Source organism: Mya arenaria, chromosome 10, assembly GCF_026914265.1.
Source record: "Mya arenaria isolate MELC-2E11 chromosome 10, ASM2691426v1".
Lineage (NCBI taxonomy): Eukaryota > Metazoa > Mollusca > Bivalvia > Myida > Myidae > Mya > Mya arenaria.
The window spans coordinates 12186149-12211664 of record NC_069131.1 but is presented as its reverse complement, the minus strand read 5'-3'; the positions used below and the strand labels follow the sequence as shown (position 1 = coordinate 12211664).

General features: G+C 36.6%; 1 protein-coding gene across 1 annotated transcript in view; it reads left to right on the top strand.

Moving 5' to 3' along the window:
- Window positions 1–5763: 5763 nt before the first annotated feature.
- Window positions 5764–25516, top strand: part of LOC128205090 (protein argonaute-2-like) — a 38751-nt gene continuing 18998 nt past the window's right edge. Inside the window, exons 1-12 of the mRNA XM_052906508.1 lie at window positions 5764–5920; window positions 8140–8193; window positions 11105–11137; window positions 14146–14371; window positions 14863–14983; window positions 15894–16075; window positions 19428–19564; window positions 19848–19982; window positions 20196–20283; window positions 21901–22048; window positions 23641–23712; window positions 25086–25133. Coding sequence (XP_052762468.1) covers window positions 5902–5920; window positions 8140–8193; window positions 11105–11137; window positions 14146–14371; window positions 14863–14983; window positions 15894–16075; window positions 19428–19564; window positions 19848–19982; window positions 20196–20283; window positions 21901–22048; window positions 23641–23712; window positions 25086–25133 — 1263 coding nt within the window. The 5' untranslated portion in view covers window positions 5764–5901. The remainder of the gene's footprint in view (window positions 5921–8139; window positions 8194–11104; window positions 11138–14145; window positions 14372–14862; window positions 14984–15893; window positions 16076–19427; window positions 19565–19847; window positions 19983–20195; window positions 20284–21900; window positions 22049–23640; window positions 23713–25085; window positions 25134–25516) is intronic.

Sequence of the window (25516 nt, the reverse complement as noted above, 5' to 3'; positions counted from 1 at the left end):
ACCTTTAAAAATGGAAATGTGTCGCAAAATGACTAATGAAGAATTTAGGAATGAGATCATTTGCCTTGTCGAAACGAAATACAAGGCAATAGCTCTCATTATAAAAGTCAAGTATGATTTGAAATAATGAAACGATACTTTAATTACTATATCTAGTTTAAATAATTCATGTTATAGAATTTGTCAAGTAAGATTTTCCTCGTCGAAACGAAATACGAGAAAAATGCTGTAAACTCATTGATAAACTAACATTAAAACTCCGCAACATATGTTGTACCCCTTATCGAAAACGAAATATAAGGGATAAACCGTGCAGGACTACAATCATTTTGTCATTCGCAGATTTGAATACTTAAAGGCAGTTACTTTTATATACGTGTACACAACTTCCAAGCTGATACTTACATACCTATTATGTCAACATAAATACTGATTTTGAACATCGTTAATATGTTCCATATTGCATCAAATTCAGGACGCAACTTTATGGGATAAATAGTGAACATGTAGTCAGAATGATTTTTAAGCGCTAATTAAAGGTTACTTTACGTCAATAATACACAAATAATATGTTGATCCGAGTGTTAGCTGGCATACAAAGGCGTGTTCCAATGAGAAACATTGGCGGTGGACACTGTACCGTCAGTGTTCATAATCAAAATCGGGACGGAAGTGTTCAACGTAGCCGACTGGTGTGGCGTGTGGTTGAAATTTGAGGTCTGAATACTGGGCTTGGTGTCGAAAAAGTCTTGATTAACAAACTGCATATCTGCTGTATGGTCCCCAAATGTGTATGCATGTGTCCGCTGTGGTGGCACTGGAAAATCGAAGTTTTGGAACATGGACTCGCTTTTTGTCTGTGGAAGATGCACGTGCGGTGTTTGTGCCCATCGATTTCCGGTCATCGACGAGGGTGGTGAGACTCGTGACGTCTGCGGAAGTGACTGTGGATTGAACTGCATGCACGGTGTTGGGCTTAGTCGCTGCGTATGTGAATCGTCCGGGTACAGCTTCCTATCGATACATATGTTAGGACAGGCTTCCGAGAAGTCACTGAGACTGAAAGGTGACATACTGAATCTGTTGAGATCACTTAAACACTCGTCACTGAGAATGCTAGAGTTAAAGTTATCACGAGCCAGACACGGCGACGCAGCTTGGTCCGAATTTTGCATCCTGCTACAACTGTTAAGCAGCTTGTATGAACTTTCTTCCGGGCTAGAATCGCACGTGTCGAAACCACTATCATAGGCGGACCGCGGTGTGTAGGGCGGCGTCCGGCGCTGTGAGTCCACGCTGCTGAGGCTCAAATCAAGGCTGACGATCGAAAACCTCGGCATCCAGGGATCTTGTTCCACGGGTGGTGATGCGGCCTTCTCTGCTAGTCCGCTCTGGAAGCAGTGCGCATGCGCAGCTACTGGGGTAGACGAGTGTCGTTGCTGGAAATGGTTTTCGTGATACTGGAGTTGATTCCCCGCGTATCCGGTTGTCGCACCGCACTGTGAATTAAAGCTGTTGTTTTGCACCGCAAATTGATAGTTGGCCGCGTTGAGGTGACTCTCCCGTAGTGGCAGACGGCTTTTGCCATTGCAGGTGCTGTTATTCGTGTTGCCAGCAACGACATCATTCGGAAGCATGCAGACCTGCGCCTCAAGGATGAGACCGGGGTCGAAAGATTCTTGGATGAGACGCTTGAAGGACGCCATTTTGGTCGCCATGTAGTCACCGACCTCCAACCAGAACCTCTCTGCATTGGCCCTGAAGTCAAAACAAAACATATACAGTGTGTACTATCGATGTTTATTCTTAAAAGAAATAAATATCAAAAGAAACAATGTTCTTCTGGTCTAATATTGCATTTGTTGCATGATTAGATTAAAGGCTTCTGCACTTAAACTTGACATGTTTAAATGTGATGAACACGTGTACCAAGAACTTTCATAATTGTTACAGTGTGGATTCCAGATTGTGTCATGTGGTGCTTGGTTTGACCTTGACCACGATAACGTTGGATCTGGTGGCATTTGTCGTGCGCTAGAGACAGCAACGAAATGTTGTTAAGAGCTGTTCAAAGTTATTCTCGAATCTTCGAGTGTTAAAAAACATCAACAACAAAGATATGCTTTGAACTAAAAAGTGTGACCTTGACCTTAAACATGCTTGCCAGTCCATCCATTTCAAGTGTAAAATAACTACAGGACATGTGTGTCGCCGTTTTCCATAAATCTATGACATATGATAGGTTATACCGAATAAGAAAAAAAGCAGTAATGTATATACATGTAAGTGTAAAACTTACGGTTTTGAATAAAAATGATGATCGTATGTGCACTGCATGTTTTGAAACAGATACAATGACCGTTCCGTTTAAAATGTATTTCAAATTACTATTTCAAAATACACACAAATTTGACACAATGACATCAAGGCTATGGCACACAAACTATCATCGTGATTTTTTAAAAAACACACAAAAAAACAGACTAATTTAAATGCATACTGGTAGTATCCCCACTTAAGTGTCTCGGCGCTGTTGTCTCCGTCACGTGAAGGCCGGTAGTCGCCACGCGCGAAGCACGCGATGCTGCTCGGTATGACACACCACAGATACGTTGAGCGGGATAGTTTCTCGTTCTGACTGGAGCCCCGACCTATAAAAAATAAGTAACGTTCACGTCACATATACAACCATTTAAACCGTCCGCTATAAATATATACATGGGTATAACGCATCACAGATATTGCCTATGGTTGACAAATGGCATTTAAGGACCATGTCTCTATTTTAAATAGCGACTAAGGCAAGCCTGGTATAATGTTTATATAGATTATAAGCTGTATACTTTTTGTTCAGAGTTCAATGTATATATAAATATCTACATACCGACGGGTATCTTGGTAAAGCAGAGCGTCTTGGCGAGGCTGTGTCGCACGGCGTTCTTCCAGTGTTTCCGGGTCGAGTGCTTGTAGAAGAGGAAGCGAGACTGAATGTACCTGGAAGAGAAGATCGCGTTTACCGGGCGTGAAAACAAAAACAATATATAGGCAAAACAACAGATCAATCTTTGTTTTATACAAATCGGTTTTAAAAATATAAGAAGTGAGGTTTTGATGCCATGAGATCGAAAATAACGTCTAAACGTATTGTCTACTTGTTCATTCTATTTGAGTTAATTTTGCGTTGTCTTGTGTACAAATAAATATATTTGAGATGATAGTAATATATGGAAACCATTTTGGCATTAGTTTCATGAAAATCATACAAAATTAACGAACAAAGCAAACATTCATACAGCAAAATTCATTACCAATGATATTGGATTTCTTGTTAACACGGCGGAGAGACTTACTTGTATATCTCGGTGATGGGGAGTGCGAAGTTTGGCGCCCTGAGGAGTGCCAGAAACGCCAGCTCCGTGTAACTGTAGTTCGGCTTCGCGTCGGCGGCATCGGTGCGGTCCAGTTTCTCGTATACGCTTACAAAGTTGTCCACCACCCTTCGAAGCTCCTCATCCGATCTCGAGGTGCTCGTGCTCTGTCCCGTCGGCGGCATCTGGTGTTGACGTACAAAGCCATTCGACATTGGTATGTTTTCATGATTTTGACGTCGGTAGTTGTTACTGTTAGCGTAAGGTGTCGATGTGGATACTGGTCGGCTATGAACCATAGGAGACTCGCCATATTGGTTGCCGATTGAAACGTCGTTGAACATGACGCCGTCGGCACTTGTTAAAATAACTTTTGTCGGGATTCCGTCAGCATGCACGTCGTCGGCAGAGTCAAACTTCCGCTTCATGTTTCGACAACACTCGAATCACTTGTAAAATCAGATTAAGTTCCAAGCTTGCTTACGTTTTGGGAAGCAAAACTGTCCTCTTGCGTTTGTAAAATCAAGGTTTAGATAACAATATAAGCATTTGACAAAAACGCATTATAGTTTAAAACAATATTGTACATATTAATATACACATTCACACGCGCAATGTAGATGCAATTTTGTTCTCAAAAAACTCCAGAAATAGCCGTGCTTCGATCTCAAAGTCAATTGACAATGTGATCTCATTGTTGTCGTTCCAAAATTAGTATAAACCGGGAAATTTCACACATAACTGCGTAATAATTTCATAATACCATTTTAATTTTTGTTGAGAGGAAAAATGTTCTCATTTCTCGTGCCATTTTGAGCAGTTTTTGAGACGTCGACATGATGATCGCTGATTTGATGGCATCATTAACGTGTTTGGTCAAGGTGTTAATACTTTAGATTGTGATCTCAATAAACACTCTAATGGACCGTTAAAATAAAGCCTTATCGTTTCGACTGGATAATTAGATTATATTATTGTACAGTAATCTTTCACTATTTTTCGTATTTTCATTTTGACACTATGAACACATTTTCATATCTTTTTGGTTTATTTGACGTTTTCACCAAACATATATGCATGGAATAAAATTAATGATGATTACCTGGGGCTATATTCATAAATCTTCTGAAGTCATTTCCTATCTTAAGTCAATTTCTTTAATTTTTCATTGTGAAATTAAAGAAATGTTAAAGTATGTTGTTGTTTTTTAATAAGGTCAAGGAAAATAATGTATTTTGGAAATTCTTTAGTTTTTATTTCATGTTACTAAAGAGATACACAAGAGAGGAAAGTGACTTAAGTTAGGAAATGACTTATGAAATTTTATGAATACCGTCCTTGGAGTATTGCATCAAATTTGTCTTTGAGGAAATTCTTAAAAATATGTATATAATACAAAATCATTTCAAACGCGTTATAATGTAATTAAGTATGTATGTTTTTATTGATTGTGTGTTTATTCTATATTTGTATGTTATATTTGTGTAATGTTACGATGAGCAGTTTATGCTTAAGTAAAAAAATAATTCTGTTCCGTGTACTGTTTAAAACCATATATAACGCGTTTGTAATTGTGGAAAAGACGTCAGTTTCATCCCCAAGTACTGCCCTTCTAGCGCAAAATTCTTGATCCAAAATATCTCATTTAAGTTTATTTGTGCAATATACTATGTCATATACAAGTTATGATTATAAGAGAGTAATAAAATAATTTAACAATTAAAGTTTAACATCCGAGTGTAAAATGCTCAGTTACTGATTTAAGATCATCGGATTAAATAAAAAAAATACAAAAGGAAGATATTTTCACAGAATTAAAATGATTTACAATACAAATGGAAGAAACATTAAGAACAGAACAGAATATTTATTACACTTAAGCTTTGATAACAATCTGTTTCATATACAAAAACATATACATGGCATGCAGCAATTAAGATTAACGCATATATATTTTTTCAAAGGATAGCCCATACAGTTAACTTATTTCCAATTGTGTCTTTTCAAATAAAAATCGTCAAAGGTCATAATATTGGATCCATTTAAATCGAATAGTTATTACAGATACACAGAAAATTGGTAGCTAGTATTTTCTAATAAAATATAAAATCTGAGCCGCTGATTCTTTTTTTCCATGTACAGTTTGAGGTAATCTTTTACTCCATTCTTAAATGCATATTATGTTTCTGGATATTTTCAAATAGAGTGGCAGTTCGTTCAGGTCCGGAATAGCTTGCTAATAAAAAGTAGAATTATGCATATTTATTGCAGTTTGGCGAAGCAATATATTAAAGGAAGGTAAGTGTGACATAGTTGCAAATGACTGCTACTGTAATGGATTAATGCCCTTGTCCTTTAGACGGCGCCTTTGAGTTCGTTATTCGGAATACTCGGATGTTTTCGTGTGACACGCATTGGCAAGCATTTCCGCCATATTGAGAAAAAGGAAAACAAATATCCATATGAAAATTGTGTCTAGTCAAAAGAAAACCTAACATTTCTGGTTTTTTAACTGCCAGTCAAAACCAGAAACATGTTCCCTATACCACCAGGTATTAAATATGGCTTTACATGTTTAGGGATACTCGATTTTTCAACAATTTAGAACACAAGATTGGTTTCTGAATTTTAGACGGAGATCTAATTATCTTTGGAAAGAACTCGTCCTATTTTTGTTTTTTGAGAATTTCCCAAGCAGTATCGCTGACCATTGAAAAGGCTTATAATTGCGTTGTTATTTTCGTGTATTAAATGCGTTCATATTCCCTTTCAGACACAGGGGTAAAGTTGTTTCATGTATTGAAAAGTTGAGTGTGAGTCATTTGAGCATACATGTGATAACGTCCCGGACGTCCGGGATTGTCCCGGAAATCGTATCTCTGTCACGGAGTCACGGAGGGTGCATGTTTGTCCCGGAAAGTCATAAAAAAAAAAACGAAAAAAAAAATAATCTCGGAATCGGAATCGATTATCTTAATTTTACCAATGTAAGTCAGCTATTTTGCCTGTCCGGGACACTGGTCGTAAAACACAGGACATGTTGACACTAATCCGTTAATTGGTACGTGTGTCGTCGAGGTCATCGTAACCACCCGATAATTGATCTATCGGCCTATTGTTGTGCTTAACGAGTGGGGGAGGGTTCTTGTATACAAATTCATTGTTTTCATATGGATTTGTTTGGTCTTATGAATGATAGCTTTTAATTGATGAATTGATATTTTTCACACATTTTACCAACAAACGAGCATGAAGGTAAGTTCAAAGAAAGTGACAAAATGAGTAAAAAAAAAAAAAAAAATTAAAACACGGAAAACATCCCATAGTCCTTTCAAAGTCGATACGTCGTTATACTTTAAACAACTTTTAACAACTTACGCGTCCATAAGGAATTTTAGTGTTTTGACCTTTTTTCCGAACTATCGTGTGTATTTTTACGCCGAAATAAAACTGACGATATGGGGTTTACAGGTGGTTATATAGAGTGCTTTAATCACGTGACCATGGTATATGCATCTCCAAACGGAAAAAAAGCTCATCGACTGGAAAATCTTCTTTATCGTCTGAAAAATATTGTGTGTCATAAATTGCAAACGTTTTAAATGTGATGAAAAAATAAATATTTTGTAACGCATGTTCTCAAAAGCGCGGGAAAACAGGTGCCCGTATAGTTGTTTATTTCCTGTTTTGATGAAACCGAAAGTAGACTGCATATCCTCCTGGTTAGCACTTCATTTAAAGCCTGGGAAAATATCTGGTGGTTTTATTTTTTCAAGAAAATGCAGAAAAAAAAACAACCATGTCAAGTAAAAAATACGTCTTGGCAGTCAAAATAGGTACATTTTCCCGACGTAAAAAACGACTAAAATAGCCCCAGATATGATATAGAATGCACCATAGACGTTCCCCATTTAAAAAAAATTCCGGGGGGGCATGCCCCCGGACCCCCCTAGTGTGCGTTGACATTACGATGGGTGTCCCGGAATCGACCCAAGAAATTATCACATGTATGCATTTGAGACATAAAAACCACCGGCTTGGCGGTAAGCCGGTTGACTCTGGTTGTAAATAACTTCCAAGTTTTGTGACGGTCATGGCTTGTAGCCCTTCACATGCCACACTTTTCATTGTAGTTTTATTTTACTGTTTACTGTAAAAGCATTAAGTCCCCAGATGGGAATGGTCATTGAAGGGAGGCAGTCGAGTGCTGGAGTAAGAGCCAGGAAACCAAAAGCTAATTTCGTACAGTGCCATGCTAGTGGTCAAGAGTCATGGGTTCTTGCTCTGCTTTGGACACACTTCCTACAAGACTAACTTGACTGGTTGGCATGTAAGAACCAGCCACCCAGTTGCCCAATCAGTAGAGCTTTGTTCAAGTTTTAGTGGTAGTGGGTTCTAGTCCAGGAGATACCGGATTACCTGGAAGAAACTCATTTGTCCAGCTTGGTGATCATCCAAACAAATTACAAATTTTTGCCCATGTCGAGTGAACACCTTTGAGGGTACATTGTGTTGTACATACCATGCATACCTGTCTATTCTGTTATTAGTGTAACAGTTATATATAATTTTAAAGACAGAATATTTTAAGCTGTATGAATTTTGTATAAATTGTGAAATTAACAGTTTCAGGCATGTGACGGAAGGAAATATTATGCAAGCATGCTGCTCTAAATGTAGTATTTTCAGTGTAGTGAAGCAGATTTTACACATCACATTTCTGTGTTTTGTTCAGCTAACCAGCTGATATACTGCTTTTGTTTACTTGAAGGTACAACAATTGACAACGGCTTCAAAAGTACCCAACTGAATGGTACACTCGGTGGTACGTAACATTCAGGGGCTCTTGAAGGCAGCAAAAATACCAGCTAAAAATACTACAGTACATGGCAAATGATACTTTCAATGTTGTTTCCACATTTCTATACTATGAGTTAAGAAAGAAATTTATGATTTAGAATGACTGCTAGTATGGAAAAGATGATTTGTATGTGAGATTGTGCTACAATCAAAGATAGTGTTTTATAATCTTAGAAATTAGCTAAATCAGATTGAATACTGAAGTTTTAAAAGAGAATGCTTTTTCGTCTTATCCAAATATGGTAAAATGATCAAACAAGCTGCTTTTTCTGGAAAGAGATGTGGTAATGACAATAGTATCCATTTGTTGTGTCCTATATAAAATACCTGCCAACTGATTGATGATATAATTCTTAGTAATGAAGAGGCTTCTGTAGATATATAGTGTAAGACTTAACCGTCGACGGCCTTATGTGGCATGAATATTGAATTGAAATCATTACACAAGCAATTTACTTGGTAATCTAGTGTTCAGGGCTTGAGTAAGCAAACTTAATTACCTGTATCTAACTTCTATAACAAAACTATTTTCTGTATGTTATGCTTTTGTTGAGAGACTTTTGAGGTGATTTACTATATGAATGATGAATATATCAGATCTTTGCTATCCATGTCTTAGCTGGATTGGAAGAAGCTTTATTAATCTGGTCTTCAATTTTTCCCAGCATTTGCTAAAATGTGCATGGTTGCCAGCCAAATATGTTACTCTTTTGAAGTAAATTGCTTGTGTCTAGAACTCAAATGAGTTTGAATAATCAGCCTTTAATAGTCTATAGATATGCAATTATACTTAAACTGATTAAACCTAACATTTTCACGGTTGGCAGGTATATATACCAGTCTTTCAAAATATCCCGATTGCTTACTGGTGTTGAAGGAAAGTGGCTAAATTTCAGTACAAATCTTCTGAAATCTTGCCAGATTGCGCTACTGCAGCTTTAAATGTCATTTGTCATGCACTATAGCAGTGATCTTTACAGTACATACAAGTCTTTTTCAGGAATTTTTCAGGACTTTGCATAAAATCTCGTATGATGAATTTCAAGTTATCATTAGAGAGCATTTAAAGTCAGGGTGTTTTGCTGTATACTTGGAGATGTCTGAAGCCATTTTGTAAAATAGTAACTCAATATTATTATTTTTTTCAATTATATTCCAGATTTGTCTGTTAAACTAAATGCCAGAACCATTTCTCTGAGGTGTAAAATTATTTTGCAGTGCAGATTTCAAAAAACAAATTGGTGTAAAGATGCAATTTTTGTCCGCGCTTATTTGAGGCCCATCCAAAAGTCTTAGGGCAGAACCCTGAATGTTAAATGAGATAATTATGCTACATCAAACTGCAGTGCATGCATTTGCTTTTTTTGATCATTTCAGGAATATTTTTCTCATCTCATTCAAACAATGAAAGTTTCGTTTAGCACCAGTGCAAATCAAGCGTGTTCACTGACCAGTATCCATTTTGTAAGAAGAAATGTTGACGACTTACTTAAATATTCAAAATGAGTGTTGCAGGCACAACTGTAGTAACATCCATCAATTCAGATAGTTACTCTAGTATTGCAGGCAACTCTTTATATCCAAATGTAATTTCAGTGTAATGCTTATTTGTGTTTGTATCATGCTACCTGATACCCATGCCTTCTGTCTCTGATGTATTCAGATTCCTTAAAGCTCTGTCTGTGTACTTGTATACTCTGAACATTTCAAATAATTGTGAAGACCACAAGCTTAAACTTAACTATAAATGAATGTTCTTTTATACAGTCTACAGGATCAATGTTAAAACCACAGTTGCTAAATTTCGAATAGTTTCTTGCTTTCTGGCAAGTTCGTGTTTGTCTGAAGTTTTTGTTTCCCCTAACTTTCAATGATTAAAGGTCAAGGGTTTCTCCGAGATAAATGGTTACTGGTCATGAACACTGACTTAGGTCAGTTGAGGGTCCTCCTGGTGATTTCAGGGGTCATGACCTTCCAGAGCCCCCCACAAGCAGTAGATATCCCACGCACCGTCATGTACAATCCCTGTTATGTACATGTATGTACATGTCGATATCGCTCTTCCTAGCACTTGCATATAGGGATTTATGATAATAGTATTATAAGCTATTATAACATGTTTTTATGTTTGCGATGTACATGTGCCACTTAACGCAGAAAAGTATGTGGCCATTTTGGAGATCGAACCCAGGAGCTCCTGCTTGCAAGTCAGACGCTCTATCAACTGAGCCAACCATTAAAACCTGGATAACTCAATACTTTCTGATCCAGGCAGTACAAGTGACAACTGTGAAATTGACTTGTGTCAAAATTGCATCTACTAAATTTCAGACTGACATACTTGAGAAAATATGTATTTGTAGTGCCAGTCCAATGTCTCAATAATGTAAAGTTATGACAAATCTTAATTAATTGAGACTTAATTACCGTACTACCCAGGAATTATTTTGGCATGTGGTTATCAATACTAGGTAAAATGGTTCTGAAAAGTGTTGCAAGTGTTCACAATTTGACCCTGCAAGCTTGAATGTTCGGATGATATTGTTTTGCATCACCGTCTGATACCAAATTTGATGTCTGTCTTTATCTGTTGTTAGTTTTCCACTTGCAGTATGGGGACTCATTATACAACAGTCCATTATATATTCATTCTATCTTTATATGCGAGTCTTTTAGAACCAAAGCAGTGTTATATTTTACTAACTAATAAATATTCATCCTCATTCGTCATTTACAGAATTTGAAGTGAAATTTTTTGAAATCTTGTCTTGGCTTGAATTCAACAAGATTGTTTTATCTTTCATGTCAAAAAGAAGAATAAATATGGTTTATATTGATTAAATTCCATAGCATTAACATTTGAACACTATTTTCAGGGTCTTCACCATTTGCATTTCCCGTGCCGGAAGGTAAGAAAGATGTGGACATTTAGTCTAGATTATGATCGCAAAATTATTGTATTGCTTTGTTTGGATGATATCATTTTATATTACAATATTTTGATTTGAGAATGATTGTGCACATCATATACATGTAAAAAATACATTATGTTTCCTATATACCTGAGTTGTTCGGGAAGTTTGCAGAATTTTAACAAGGAGTTAAAAGAAGATATTTCGTTGAAAATGTTTGTAAATCAGTACATTGGTATTAACACTAAGGTCTTCAAACTTTCAGGAAAATATGTCGAGACATGACACTTACACCTCGTTTATGAGCAAGAAAATATCCTATCGAAATATGGTGGTGTCATATTGTAGAAATTATACCTTTTTCGAAAAGTTTGAAATAGTTCTCACCTTGGTCAAGTATGCATATGTGCAGTATCATGGATGCTTTAGATACACTTTAGATCTAGATAAAGCATTTGATGAAATGTGTAATATTTTATCTGTTTTGCATAAAATTTCATTTGTTAAACCAATTTACAAACATTTCAACAAAACAAAGGCATGTTTTTTTGTTAAAAATCCGTAAACTTCCCATCAACCCTTTTAAAAGTAAAACTATAATAGAGAATTTTGATAAAAAGAAGTGGAAACACAATGTTCATTAAACTAATAAAAGAATATTGTTTGTTAGTAAGAGTTAAATATGTACACCCAAGACCTTAAAGAAAATTCTTGCTCATGAATTTACAGGAAATGATGCACTTCTATTTAATCCCAGTGGTTATCAAAATGGTATGAAAACAAAAATAATTTCCTGTTATATTTCCCATATGTTACTGTTATTGTTTTTACCAAGGTTGTGGCTTTGACCTTGAACCTTTCAGGTGACCTTGAGTTTTTCAAGCGACCTTGATACTGTCAAGGTCAAATACGGAGTTTTATTTATAGGATCACATAAACTGTGCCAATTTGCTCTTATTTTAAACATTTTCATTTACTGTTAAATTGAAGGATTTTAAAGCAGCTATTGCATTCTCACAGATTGACCAATGTCACAACTTTTTGTTTTAATGTCTTTAATGTCTCAATGCTTTCAATTTAGTCATACAAGATCACTCACAGTAGAATAGTCTCAATTGTTTGGAAAACTGCCAAACTTTTTCTTTTTCTTAAAGCGTCACCAGTGGTCAAAATTAGCACAAGCCCGTAAGCCCTGCACTGGTAAAATGTCTTCCGGGCTTGCTCAAATTCTGAGTATTATATGGCAGGGCTTGTTTAAAAATATGATTCCATGCATTAATATTATAAGAATTCGGGCTTGTTCATTCAAAAGTCTAATTTCGATGCCTGCGTTCCATAAAACATCAATTTTTGAACGTAAAAAAAAATTTGATCTGATCTTTCATCAGCAGTCGTATATCTCCGTTATTTAAGTAATTTATGAACAATTTGGCTCATTTCAAGAGAAAAAAATCAGTTGTCAGAATGGCCAATTTGTGAGAGTGCATCTTTAAAGTCTCGTAGGCATTGTATAAACAATGAGAAATTCATTAGCCTTCCAAATTGTACAAACTTTTAATAGGTTTCACTCACCTTGGCACAAGTAATTCCTAGTTTTTGCATAGTTTATTGTACTGTTATTGGCTCTTGGGGTTTGTTGATGGGATATTTGGGATGTAAGGTACATGTATATTTCGGAGATCCGTATCAGCTGGTAATTTGTTGAAATTCTGTAACTAATATATCTTTCAGTTAATATAAGTAACAGAGCTCTGGAAATGAGTCGTTAACACATGAAACTATTGAAAATTAATGATTAATTTTTAAGAACAAATTTGTTGTAGACAAACGGGTGAGAATCTATTCTAAGTTATCTTTTATAGCAATTCGCATTTTAAAGAAAAAACAACAAGTTACAAGATTAAAATATGGACTGAGAGCTTTTAATTTCATACAATTACAATTGCGTTTGTTTAGTTTGTTTTTTTGCTGGTCATTTGCATAAGAATAGTTAGAAGTACCTTGTACTTTAAATGGCCTTTATAACACTTTCAACAGAGGTCTGGGCCCCTTGATCCAGCCTTGGGGCTGTATCCCTCCTACTCATTCCAAATTTCCGGATTTTCAGAATTGTTTTTTAGTCTGTCATTGTCCCTTGTGGTTGATAAAAAAGTTAATTTCTAATTTCATGTACTGGTATATGTCTCTTTGCGGTATCTAATAATATTGATAGACTGGTGCAGGGACAATGTTTTTACAAATATTTGTTTAAAAAACTAATGTATAATGATATCCATCCATTTTAGAAATCACGTTTCCCAATGACCACATGCCTACATGTAGTTGTAGAAAAGTACCGAAATTATTAAGATATCGGGCCGATTGTTCAGATCTTCTTTTTAAGTTAACAAATTTGTATACAGCATTATTAATAATTTTAAAAGTGAAAGTGTTTGACATGCTCATATATTCAAATAAAACCCCTACAACCAAAATTGTCATGAACATTGTTAAATTTACTGAAGATCGCAAATGCACCTTGCTCTATGAACGGTCCAGAGCAAACAAGATTTAAAAGTTTAGTTAGTAAATGATAAAGATGACAATGTTGTTTACTTTAACCAAGTTCTGAACAATCAAGCTGTTATCTAGCAAATATATGTATATTTGTATCTTATTTTAAATATTGTGATGTTCATTTAATAACAATAAATTATGACTGGTAGATCACAGGAAATCAATTACAGACCAAAGTATAAACAGAAAACCATTGTAAAACATGAAGAATTAAGCTTACTGGATTTAATATATTATTATGCAAACTAGATTGTCACCATTATTGTGGATGTTTTCTGCTACTTAATTAAAGAATTTTCACTACAGAGGTTTGTCTGAGAAACAGGGTAAATGCTATTTAACTTTTAACAGCCACTCAAACCAACCTTTGAGCATCGTTGCATATTGTTTATATATATATATAGACACTACCCTGCCCATGATGTATATGTCACCTCCCCCTGTTTCAGTGCCGCCCACCACACTGCCTTACTTGGGCCTGCCCCAACAGTTCCAGGAGCCCCCTCCCACCACACCACCCATCGATTTCCTGTGCCCACAACGCCCCAACCAGGGCACTGAGGGTCGTCCCATCGCGCTCCGGGCCAACCACTTCCAGGTCCGCATACCAAAAGGCTTCATAAACCACTATGACATCAGCATTACACCCGATAAATGTCCACGAAGAGTCAACAGGTTAGTTGAGTTTTGTGTATTTAGAAATAAGTGACTGTGAAAATTTCTTACAAATGAGATCTGCAGAATAAGGGTTGCAAGGAAAAATCATTTGTCTGTGTGATTCTAAAAATGAAAAACCTTCATTGAGTAGCTTTTGTCTAAACACAAGAAGTTCTAATTTTTCTGTTATGCATGGCTAAAGTGCAATTGGGATTGTATCTAAAAATGTCACCGACATAGTATTTCAGATATGAGAATCATTTTGTCCTTCATCCACTGCGTCATTTTCCAACTTGAGCCTGAGCAAATCTTGACCAAACTTGGTTACAAATCTCAAATGAGTTTAATCAACAATCAAATCACATAAACATAAAAACATAGCACTTTTAACTCCAGAGTTATGGCCCTTTAATTGTCAAATATGACCAAATTCAAACTCTTAATGTGCACTTCCCCATTGGTTGAACTCTTGTTAGAATCATGCTCAATCAGTCTTTCCTGCATTTTAGAGAGATCATCGAGACCATGGTGACAGCGTACAGCCAAAAGATTTTCCAGGGTGCAAAACCAGTGTTTGACGGCCGTAAAAACCTCTACAGTCGAGACCCACTCCCCATCGGCAAGGAAAAGGTAGGAAACTGCTGCTTGAAGTTAACCCAGAACAAGTCAGTTATTAAATAATAGCGTTACAAATTTTATGTAGGTACAGAAATGTTAATTTGATAATTATATATATGAAGTTTTTAAAATTGAGGAAAATTTTTAAGGGATAAGGATGTTCTTTGCTTCAACACAGTCACTAAATAATCAATATACAAAATATGTTGCCTTTTTTCCACACCATTATTATGAAGAAGAATTTATCTTTTTGGAATTGTTTTGTCTTGCAAGTATTCCATTCTTTACAGACTTGTTTCTTTTGCAGCTTTTTATTCAATAGTTTAACATGATATTTTTATTGCAGATGAAAGGTTGTTATTTCCGCATGTTTAAAAATATGTAGCAAAAACTTGCTTCTGTTTGCAATTGATGTTAGCATTTCAAGGTTTTGACGCCATTCTTTGAGTGATCATGGCTTTAACTTGTAGGCCCTAATCCACCAAGTGAAATATCATATAAAATGTAGATTTTTTATAGACTTATCAACTTTTACTTTCCACAGTAACCAATAGCTGCCAACAGTGATTTGGTGTTTACTTATATGTATCGTGTAGAACTACTTATTGAAGAAGGCAGGCTGATAAGCACACAAAGCATCAATATGATACACAGTTTGCATTGAGGAAGTCACCAAACCAATTAATATTTCCTAAAGATTGGTGCAAATAGAATTTAATAAAAAAAAAAGTGGATTTCAGCTTTTCTCTTACTTTAAACATGAATTTTATTTGTTATTCAGAATTTCTATAAAACACCAAATTGTCATGAAACATAGATGTAACACAAGTAATTTAACGCTCATGTTAGCCAAAAGTAGACTAGTAAAAATAGGAAGACATGTGTGCACATATGAGGAAAACCAATTTCTACCCCCTGTTAGATCGAGTTAGAAGTAACATTACCTGGTGAGGGCAAAGATCGTGTTTTCACCATCCAAGTGAAATGGGTGGACCAGGTGTCCCTTTACGCCCTGGAGGAGGCCTTGGAAGGAAGGGGGCGAACCATTCCCTTCGACTCTGTCCAGGCCCTCGATGTCATCATGCGGCATCTGCCTAGTCTTACGTGAGTATGGTGCCCTGAGAGATGTGCGTAGATCTCCCTGTGGGGTGCTTGTATGTGGTGTTTTGATTGGCTGGCTCTCCCCTGTACGAGACACTAACACAATACTTCCCGAGGAACGTACATTTGTGGTAGAGATGATTGGTGCGCTTTAGGGTTAGGCCTTAAGCATGTTAAATTCAGAGAGAGAGAAAAATCAAAATCTTATTAAATGCATCACCATGTTTTCAAGCGGCATTTCATGATTTGGCTTAAGTTCCAAAATGTAGCTAACAGCATAAACTTGGCAGTTATTATAAATGCAATGCGAAGAATCTAGCCCACCAATCTCTCATTGCTATTAGAAGCATGTTTTATCCTAACTCAAAAGGCTTACCGCTCATCTCTTCCTCAAGTCCGCTGCCCATCACCTGTGTGTGTGTGTACAAGATTGACATAGAGTAATGTAACGTGGGGTGTTTCTGTGTCTTGTGCTAGGTGGAGCTTGAGTTAACCCTACCGGGGGAGGGCAAGGATAGGATATTTAAAGTCTGTATACGATGGATTGGACAAGTAAGTCTAGTCGCCCTAGAGGACGCGCTCCACGGCAGGTCGAGGAGAATACCGCAGGACGCTATGCAGGCTCTCGATGTTGTCATACGACACCTACCGAGCATGAAGTAAGTCCAGGCTTCACATCAAGTCCATGCAGTGCTTAAAAAATCATAGAGATTTATAAGGCAAATTCATTGTTGTACTCTTTCTTTTGGAAAACAAATTTGTTAATTAATCTGCTTAGAATTTTGAGCTTTATTTGCTTCATTTATATTTGGTATTTTATGCTGCAAAGCCTAACTAGTAAATTCAATTTGTATTTATAAAGACTACTCCCTAGACTGTATGCATCCTATTGTATTTTTATAATGCAAATTTAATAGACTCTTTGTTTTATCCAAGGGCTTTGCTATTAAAACAAAATAAAAAAAATAAAAAATCATATCAAAATTTGATAATTAATATTTAACCCTTCACTTCTCCGATTTTTTTTTGGCAGATCAGGTAAGATTTTAACTGTTTTCTTGTTTTAACATCTTAAAAAGTATCTCAATTGTTACCAACCATGAAGAGTGCTGAAGTGAGGTAAGAATTGTAGCAAAGCCCTTGGACTTTTAGGTATGTCAACAATATTACTGTGCATGCTTAAGAAATGTAAAAATCTATTTTTCGCCAAAAAATAATAATTTTACCCCCACAAACGAAGTTTGAGGGGGAATATAGGAGTGAGCTGGTCAGTCGGTCGGTCGGTCTGTCGGTTTTCATGGTTTCCGCACGATAACTCATGAAAGGCTAGACAGATTTGAAAAAAATTTGGTACACAGGTGTAACATCAGAAGATACAGGTCAAGTTCGATATTGGGGCTGGTGGGGCCAAGGTCACTGTTACTAAAAATAGAAAAACGGTTTCCGGACGATAACTCATGAAAGGCTAGACAGATTTGAACAATTTTTGGTACACAGGTGTAACATCAGAAGATACAGGTCAAGTTCGATATTGGGGCTGGTGGGGCCAAGGTCACGGTCACTGTTACTAAAAATAGAAGAACGGTTTCTGGACGATAACTCATGAAAGGCTAGACAGATTTGAACAATTTTTGGTACGCAGGTGTAACATCAGAAGATACAGGTCAAGTTCGATATTGGGGCTGGTGGGGCCAAGGTCAAAAATGGTTTCCGGACGATAACTCATGAAAGGCTAGTTTTTCTTGTCATCAGTGTAACTTCTAAATTACTCAACAGATTTAAATAAAACAATACATGCATGATAAAAGAAGATGCAGTGTGCAGTAACCTTGGAGTTATGGCCTCTTTTCAAAGGAATGGTTTGCCATTCCTGTGTCCAGGCGGCATTTGGGGGTATTCGTCACTCCTGTGACAGCTCTAGTTAAATATTTGGACTAAAAACTCATGTCAGTCATCTCAATGTTATTATTGAAAAATATCCACCTTCCTCTCTCCTGAAAACTCAAGCTGCACCTCAAGTTGAAACTTTCTATGTTTGTTTTATGTTTTGAAACTAAAACAGTTAAAAATAATACATGTTCTTACTAACAATGTATCAATATATTATTTCTCACTGTGCACTATTAAAATCACTTTTACAGTTAAACATTTGCAGCTGTGTTTAAGATATATATATATATATATATATATATATATATATATATATATATATATATATATATATATATACTGTGCTGTTATGTTTTATGTATTATTTGTGTTTGCTGGATCTCATCTGTGATTACATAGGTCTTCAAGCCCTTTCTTGTCATGTTCCATTTCATACTTCAAAACATGGTCAAATATAGGAGGTGTGATTACTTTCTGTGCACAACTCTGTGGCCATATTCAGCCCTGTGTCACAGAGAGTTCATGCTTTAAGGGAAATATCAGTCCGGATTTTTTTACAATTTGTCATACAAAAAATCTAGAATTAGGGTTAGTGTTTGACCAAACATGTGATCAATACCAAATTAGCTCACGGTCAGTATCTAAGTGAACTGGATTAGGGCTAGGAAATGAAAGGTCAACCCATGAAAAGAAGAAAGAGGGTACATGTATATAAGGGGTTAAGGTGACATTTCAAGGGGAATACCTCTATCATCCCATTGACTCTGTAATGTGTTTTATGAATGACCTAGACAAGTCACACATGTTGCTAGGATTCTTGACCTCTACCTAGTTTAATTACGTCACCAGGAGCATTTTATTGTGAGGGCCTTTAAATGACCCAAAAAATATCATTCTTCTAAAAAATTATGTTAATTGCCTGAGTCTTAAAATCATAATGTAGGTCAAGGTCAGAACTGGTTCTGTACAAACCTTTTGAAAGTTATAATTAATAGGGATCTGTTTGAAATTGTCGTGGCAAGCCATAGAAGCTTCACCATTAGCATAATTTATGACAAGGCTTTTTTGGTTCTGAGTGAATGGCATGAGAATTGTTGTAGTAACTATAGTAACTGTGTTATACCATGCTTAATGATGTTTGGTTTTAGTCTTGTGATGTGAAGTGAAATAGCAAGCAAAAGAAGTATCTCTTCTTATTATATTCAATATACTTCAATAAGTGCATAAAGATGAGCTAAACACGAAACAGGTTATCAAAGAATTACAAGATTACTTTGTTGTTTTGGCCAATTTTATATAAATATATATAAACAGTTTTAAATATGAATGTCATGGCTTAAAAAAAATGAAATAGCATTGAGCTTTCACACAATTTAGCCAGAGTATGGTGTTAACCGTGAAATCATGTACAAGTTATAATATTACAATGAACCTGCCTGTTAACCTCCCATGCCCTGTCTTTCAGATACACACCTGTGGGACGCTCATTTTTCTCACCCCCTGAGGGTTACGACCACCCCTTGGGTGGGGGAAGGGAGGTATGGTTTGGCTTCCATCAGAGTGTGAGACCCTCACTGTGGAAAATGATGCTCAACATTGATGGTGAGTAAGAGTTGGTTTGTATTGTATTTGTAATAAACGGTTCACTTTTAAACCATGCAGTGTTAAGTTGCAGAAAAGTGAGTTAATGGAGTGTACTCTGATGTTCAAAGTGATCATTGCAAAATAAAACCAGAAAAGTTATTTCTGGAAGGCTATGGCACTAAAGAAAAACTATGAAAAAAATATTTCTTGAGTTCACTGGGAACTGAGGGAGTTCATGCCTTTCAATTCTATTGATGCGATGTTAGACGTTTATGTTTTACTATGTTATATTTATTTCCAGTGTCGGCTACTGCGTTCTACAAGCAGCAGCCGGTGATCGAGTTCATGTGTGAGGTCCTGGATATGAAGGACATGTCTGAACAGAAACGTCCCCTTACTGACTCCCAGAGGGTCAAGTTCACCAAGGAAATCAAAGGTCAGATGTCTTTGTATTAGAGTTTAGTGTTTCAAGCTGCAAGAAAACCCTCCAAAAACTTCCAACAAAGCAGTTATTTAATGAATTATTAACTTGAGACATTCTCATATATATTGCGTGTGTTTTTGAAGATAACATTCCACCACAAGTAGAAATTATCAATAAAAAAAGTAGCATCAAATGATCTTGAACCAATTCCTTTATCTCTCGCAGGTCTGAAGGTTGAGATCACCCACTGTGGGACCATGAAGAGGAAATACAGGGTGTGTAACGTCACACGCAGACCCGCACAAACACAGTCGTAAGTACAGGGTTTGTAACGTCACACGCAGACCCGCACAAACACAGTCGTAAGTACAGGGTTTGTAACGTCACACGCAGACACGCACAAACAAAGTGCAGAACTTGGTCAAATAAAAACACCAGGCAGCCCTAACTTCCACATACATTTATTAGCTCGTCTGTTTTTCGAAGAAAAAAAGTCGAGTTATTGTGATAGCCTTGGCGTCGTCGGCGTCGTCTGCGTCTGCGTCGTCGTCGTCGTCCAAAAACTTTAACCTTACCTCATAACTCAAAAACCGTTCAACATTTTCACATTAAACTTGCTACACGTGTTCCTATTAACACTATGCATGTTTATAGCAGGTCATATAATTTTGCCTTTAATTAATATTGAGTTATCCCCCCTTTTCGACTTGGAAAAAAAACAGACGAGCGTTGGCACCCACTCCGCGGTGCTCTTGTTACCATACATGATAGGCTTAATCTTAGGTGGAGAACTTGGTCAAATAAAAACACCAGGCAGCGCTAACTTCCACATACATTTATTACCATACATGATAGGCTTAATCTTAGGTGGAGAACTTGGTCAAATAAAAACACCAGGCAGTCCTAACTTCCACATACATTTATTACCATACATGAAAGGCTTAATCTTAGGTGGAGAACTTGGTCAAATAAAAACACCAGGCAGCCCTAACTTCCACATACATTTATTACCATACATGATAGGCTTAATCTTAGGTGGAGAGCTTGGTCAAATAAAAACACCAGGCAGCCCTAACTTCCACATACATTTATTACCATACATGATAGGCTTAATCTTAGGTGGAGAACTTGGTCAAATAAAAACACCAGGCAGCCCTAACTTCCACATACATTTATTACCATACATGATAGGCTTAATCTTAGGTGGAGAACTTGGTCAAATAAAAACACCAGGCAGCGCTAACTTCCACATACATTTATTACCATACATGATAGGCTTAATCTTAGGTGGAGAACTTGGTCAAATAAAAACACCAGGCAGCGCTAACTTCCACATACATTTATTACCATACATGATAGGCTTAATCTTAGGTGGAGAACTTGGTCAAATAAAAACACCAGGCAGTCCTAACTTCCACATACATTTATTACCATACATGATAGGCTTAATCTTAGGTGGAGAACTTGGTCAAATAAAAACACCAGGCAGCCCTAACTTCCACATACATTTATTACCATACATGATAGGCTTAATCTTAGGTGGAGAACTTGGTCAAATAAAAACACCAGGCAGCCCTAACTTCCACATACATTTATTACCATACATGATAGGCTTAATCTTAGGTGGAGAACTTGGTCAAATAAAAACACCAGGCAGCCCTAACTTCCACATACATTTATTACCATACATGATAGGCTTAATCTTAGGTGGAGAACTTGGTCAAATAAAAACACCAGGCAGCGCTAACTTCCACATACATTTATTACCATACATGATAGGCTTAATCTTAGGTGGAGAACTTGGTCAAATAAAAACACCAGGCAGCGCTTACTTTCCTTTGCTTTATCCAACTATGCTTGTAAGTTTGGATATTCACCCCCTTTGCATAATACAACACAATGCTTGTAAATGTTGATATTCTCCCCACAGATTCCCTCTGCAGTTGGACTCTGGCCAGACAGTAGAGTGCACAGTTGCCAGGTATTTCCTGGAGAGGTACAAGATGAAGCTCCAGCATCCCCACCTGCCCTGTCTACAAGTGGGACAGGAGCAGAAACACACATACCTGCCCCTAGAGGTGAGTACAGCATGTTAGGTTATACTGCAGAGTGCATTGTTGCATCTTGCAATGTTGCATGGTTGGCAGATATTTCCTGGAAAGCTCCAGGATTTTCACCTGCCTTATACATGGTAGACCAGGAAACACCTACCTTCATCGAGATGTAGAACAGCATAGACCTGCCAGAGTCATTCTATTCAGATATGATGGTTGTCTTAGGGTAATTGAACTATTGCTGATTCAAAAAAACATATGGTATGGTCAGTTATAGATGTATATGCAGTAGTTAAACTAAGTCAAGAGTGTCAAATCAATTAATACCGTAAATGACTGGGTATAAGGTGATAGAGGGTATAAGACGCAGGCAAAAAAATTAGTGAAAAATCTGAGGAAAAAACTTTGAATCTATGTTTGGGGTTATAGGATGCATAGAAAAAATGTCAAAATCTTCTGCCGAGTTCGGCCACCATGTTTGTTGACTGTGACCAAAAAAAAAAAATTGTGAAAATAGTGATGGTTATTTTTAAAACCATAGAATACTAATACAAAGCAAAATAAGCAAAGTACCGTGTGTGACAGTTTGTTGCTGGATGGCACTGAAAAGTACCTTTTATGACAATTTGTAAGATTTCTTTCTGACAGTATATGATAAACGATAATGAAAAGTTTTGTAAAAAAACTAATATTGTACGGGTTTGTTCTCAAAATGTCAAAACCTACAGAAAAGAAAGAACGTGGCGAAGTGTGAAAAACACAAGACCATTATCGCAACAGTTTGTAGTATTGGTATGTTAATAAAACAGCTTTAAAGGCAGTGCTAGTTTTTCACACCTTATCGTACAACTGACAAAAAATGTTTTGACAGTGCACAGCTTTGCTTATATATGCATGTTTTATTATTGTTATATTCAAAATAATATTGAATAACTTTAATCGTTCAGTATTTTTTTGTACTTATAAATATCTTACGATATACCGTATCCCGATCTTCAACTGCCGTTTTAACCCGTATGTTCTCGATCGATATGACGCGAGTTACATCCCTTTCTACATAAATCGAAACAAGCGCTCGACCTTAAATCGACCTCAGAAAAAAAAAATCCAAAAGCTTGTTGCTGGTTATAAGACGCAGGCATTTTTTACATCGCAATCTGAGGGAAAAAAGTGTGTCTAATACCCAGTCATTTACGGTAATGGACTACATTTCTGTAACATTACCCCTTCTGTAAACTTGTAGCCATTAACAGGGGTTCATAAGTTCAGGATTAATCCTAAAATCAGGATTGAGACCTTTTCAAATTTCAGACTTCTGTACAGTTAAAAATAATGTGTGTTTTCTTGCTCTGACATTATCAAAAACAGTAGGAAGTAACTTAAATATTAATGACTTTGTAAACATTAACAAAAGGGGTCTAAGCCCCTTTACCCCGCTTTGGGCATGACTCCCTTATACACAATCTGACCCTCAGATATTTTTCAGGATTGACAAATATGAGCTGTAAGAACCCCTGCATTAAAGTTGTAGGTATAAGGCACATTCAATATACTTGAGAATCATGAGTTTGGATCATGACCACTTACATGTATTTACAATCCATTTCTCTCTTCAGGTGTGCAACGTGGTTGGCGGCCAGCGGTGTATCAAGAAGCTGACGGACAACCAGACCTCTACCATGATCAAGGTTTCTCAAATAAGTTCACCTATAATCACAGCACACTCAAACCAGCTCTTTCTCTATTTGTTAAATGGTGGTTTGGAATAAGATCAGCTTTAATAACTGCACACTCTACCCTGAACTATGATGTTGGGGTCAATTGATTTTGGTAATTCATGTAATATCTCATACTGTCTATGATAAACCTGGTTCCACAAATGTGTTCATAATCACAGCATACTACTGCTCTTTCTGCCAATGTGTCTGGTGTAGTTATTATGAAACTAATAGAATGCTACCCTACTCTGTTTAACATTTAATAACAGCACCCGCTCTCCATTTCTCTCTCTTATTGTATGTCTGACCTTGTATTATTGGCTGTCTATATCGGTTGTGGCCAAATCTCAAATCAGTTGATGTATAATCGAAGGTCACTCTTCTATCCTCTGATAATATTGTTTGGATATATGAAAAGCTTGCCATTGTTAACATCTTAAATTCGTACTCATATTTGTTACTGTATGCTAACTAGAAGTAAAAAGAAACATGTTTTGAGTTGAGATAGCTTGATATTTGGAATAGGGCACAGACGCAAACTCACCATTCTTCTCTCGGTACTTTGCATGCAGTATTTCTACCGAAATACAAATGTACATGTAGTTCCCTTGAGGTGTCGGAGCTAACTTTGTTTATGGTTTCCTGGAATACTTCATTGACCATGAGGTGTTTGTGAAGTGTCTATGTCTGCATTCATACAAAGTCTATATACGTGTAAGTGTAGTCTGAGGGTTATGGGAAATTTACTTGGGCTGCCCTGATCATGTTAATTTAATAGACTCCATATCAGAGGTATAAGAGTGGCTAGTTAGAAGTTCCGGGTTTCCTTCTGCAGTTGGTTTTGGAAGTTCTAAGTTATTTCTAGTTATGTTCAGTTGGTTTGAAAGATAGATATAGTATAAAAAGGTAACTGCTAGAAACATGCTTCTCTTAAATTCTGCTTTGACCAAATGGGTGACATGGGTTTTTTTTTCAACGTTTGCTAGCAAAAAGAAGTTGTTCCACCATCTCATGTTTGTGGAAAGTATATGTAGCCAGTTTGAAATGTTTTTGTGTGCAGTGGCTTTATATTCTAGACAGTTTTTCTTGCACGATTTCAGCTAAAATTTGATAACATTTGCTTTATTGTTGCTTGGCTGTTGACTTAAAATTTTATATTTCCTTACTTTTGGTAAATTCAGTATATCAGCCAAAGGCTATTCAGGGCTATGAAATTGTCTATAACTGTGCCTTCTACCAAATGAATAATTGATTATGATTCTTTAACACAGCCATACATGAAATAACGATGTAAGCATGTTTGAATGTCATATACACTAACCATTCTGCCTATTATTCCACAGGCGACAGCGAGATCTGCCCCAGACAGGGAGAAGGAAATCAACAATCTGGTAGGTACTATAAGACTGACTGTAAAAAACCTGAGTAGAAGTTATTGTCTGTTATATTTCATCGTTATTAAACATGTAATAAAAATGCCTAAGAGTTCATGGTCCAGTTTCAATAAGATACATTTAAGAAATATGACACACAACTGAGGGCCATATGACATTATAAGGACTGGTCAGTCAGCCAACGAAGGTGTATATGGACCTTGGCTTAAGCCGAGGTCCATTCACCTTAGGGGCTGAGTGGCTGGTCCTTATAATGCCATATGGCCCGAAGTCGTGTGTTATATTTTTTATATTATACCGAACATTTCATATTACTATTCAATAATTTGAAAGCGCTATTAATGTTTTTCATTGAACCAAGCAATCAATGTTCAATTGCG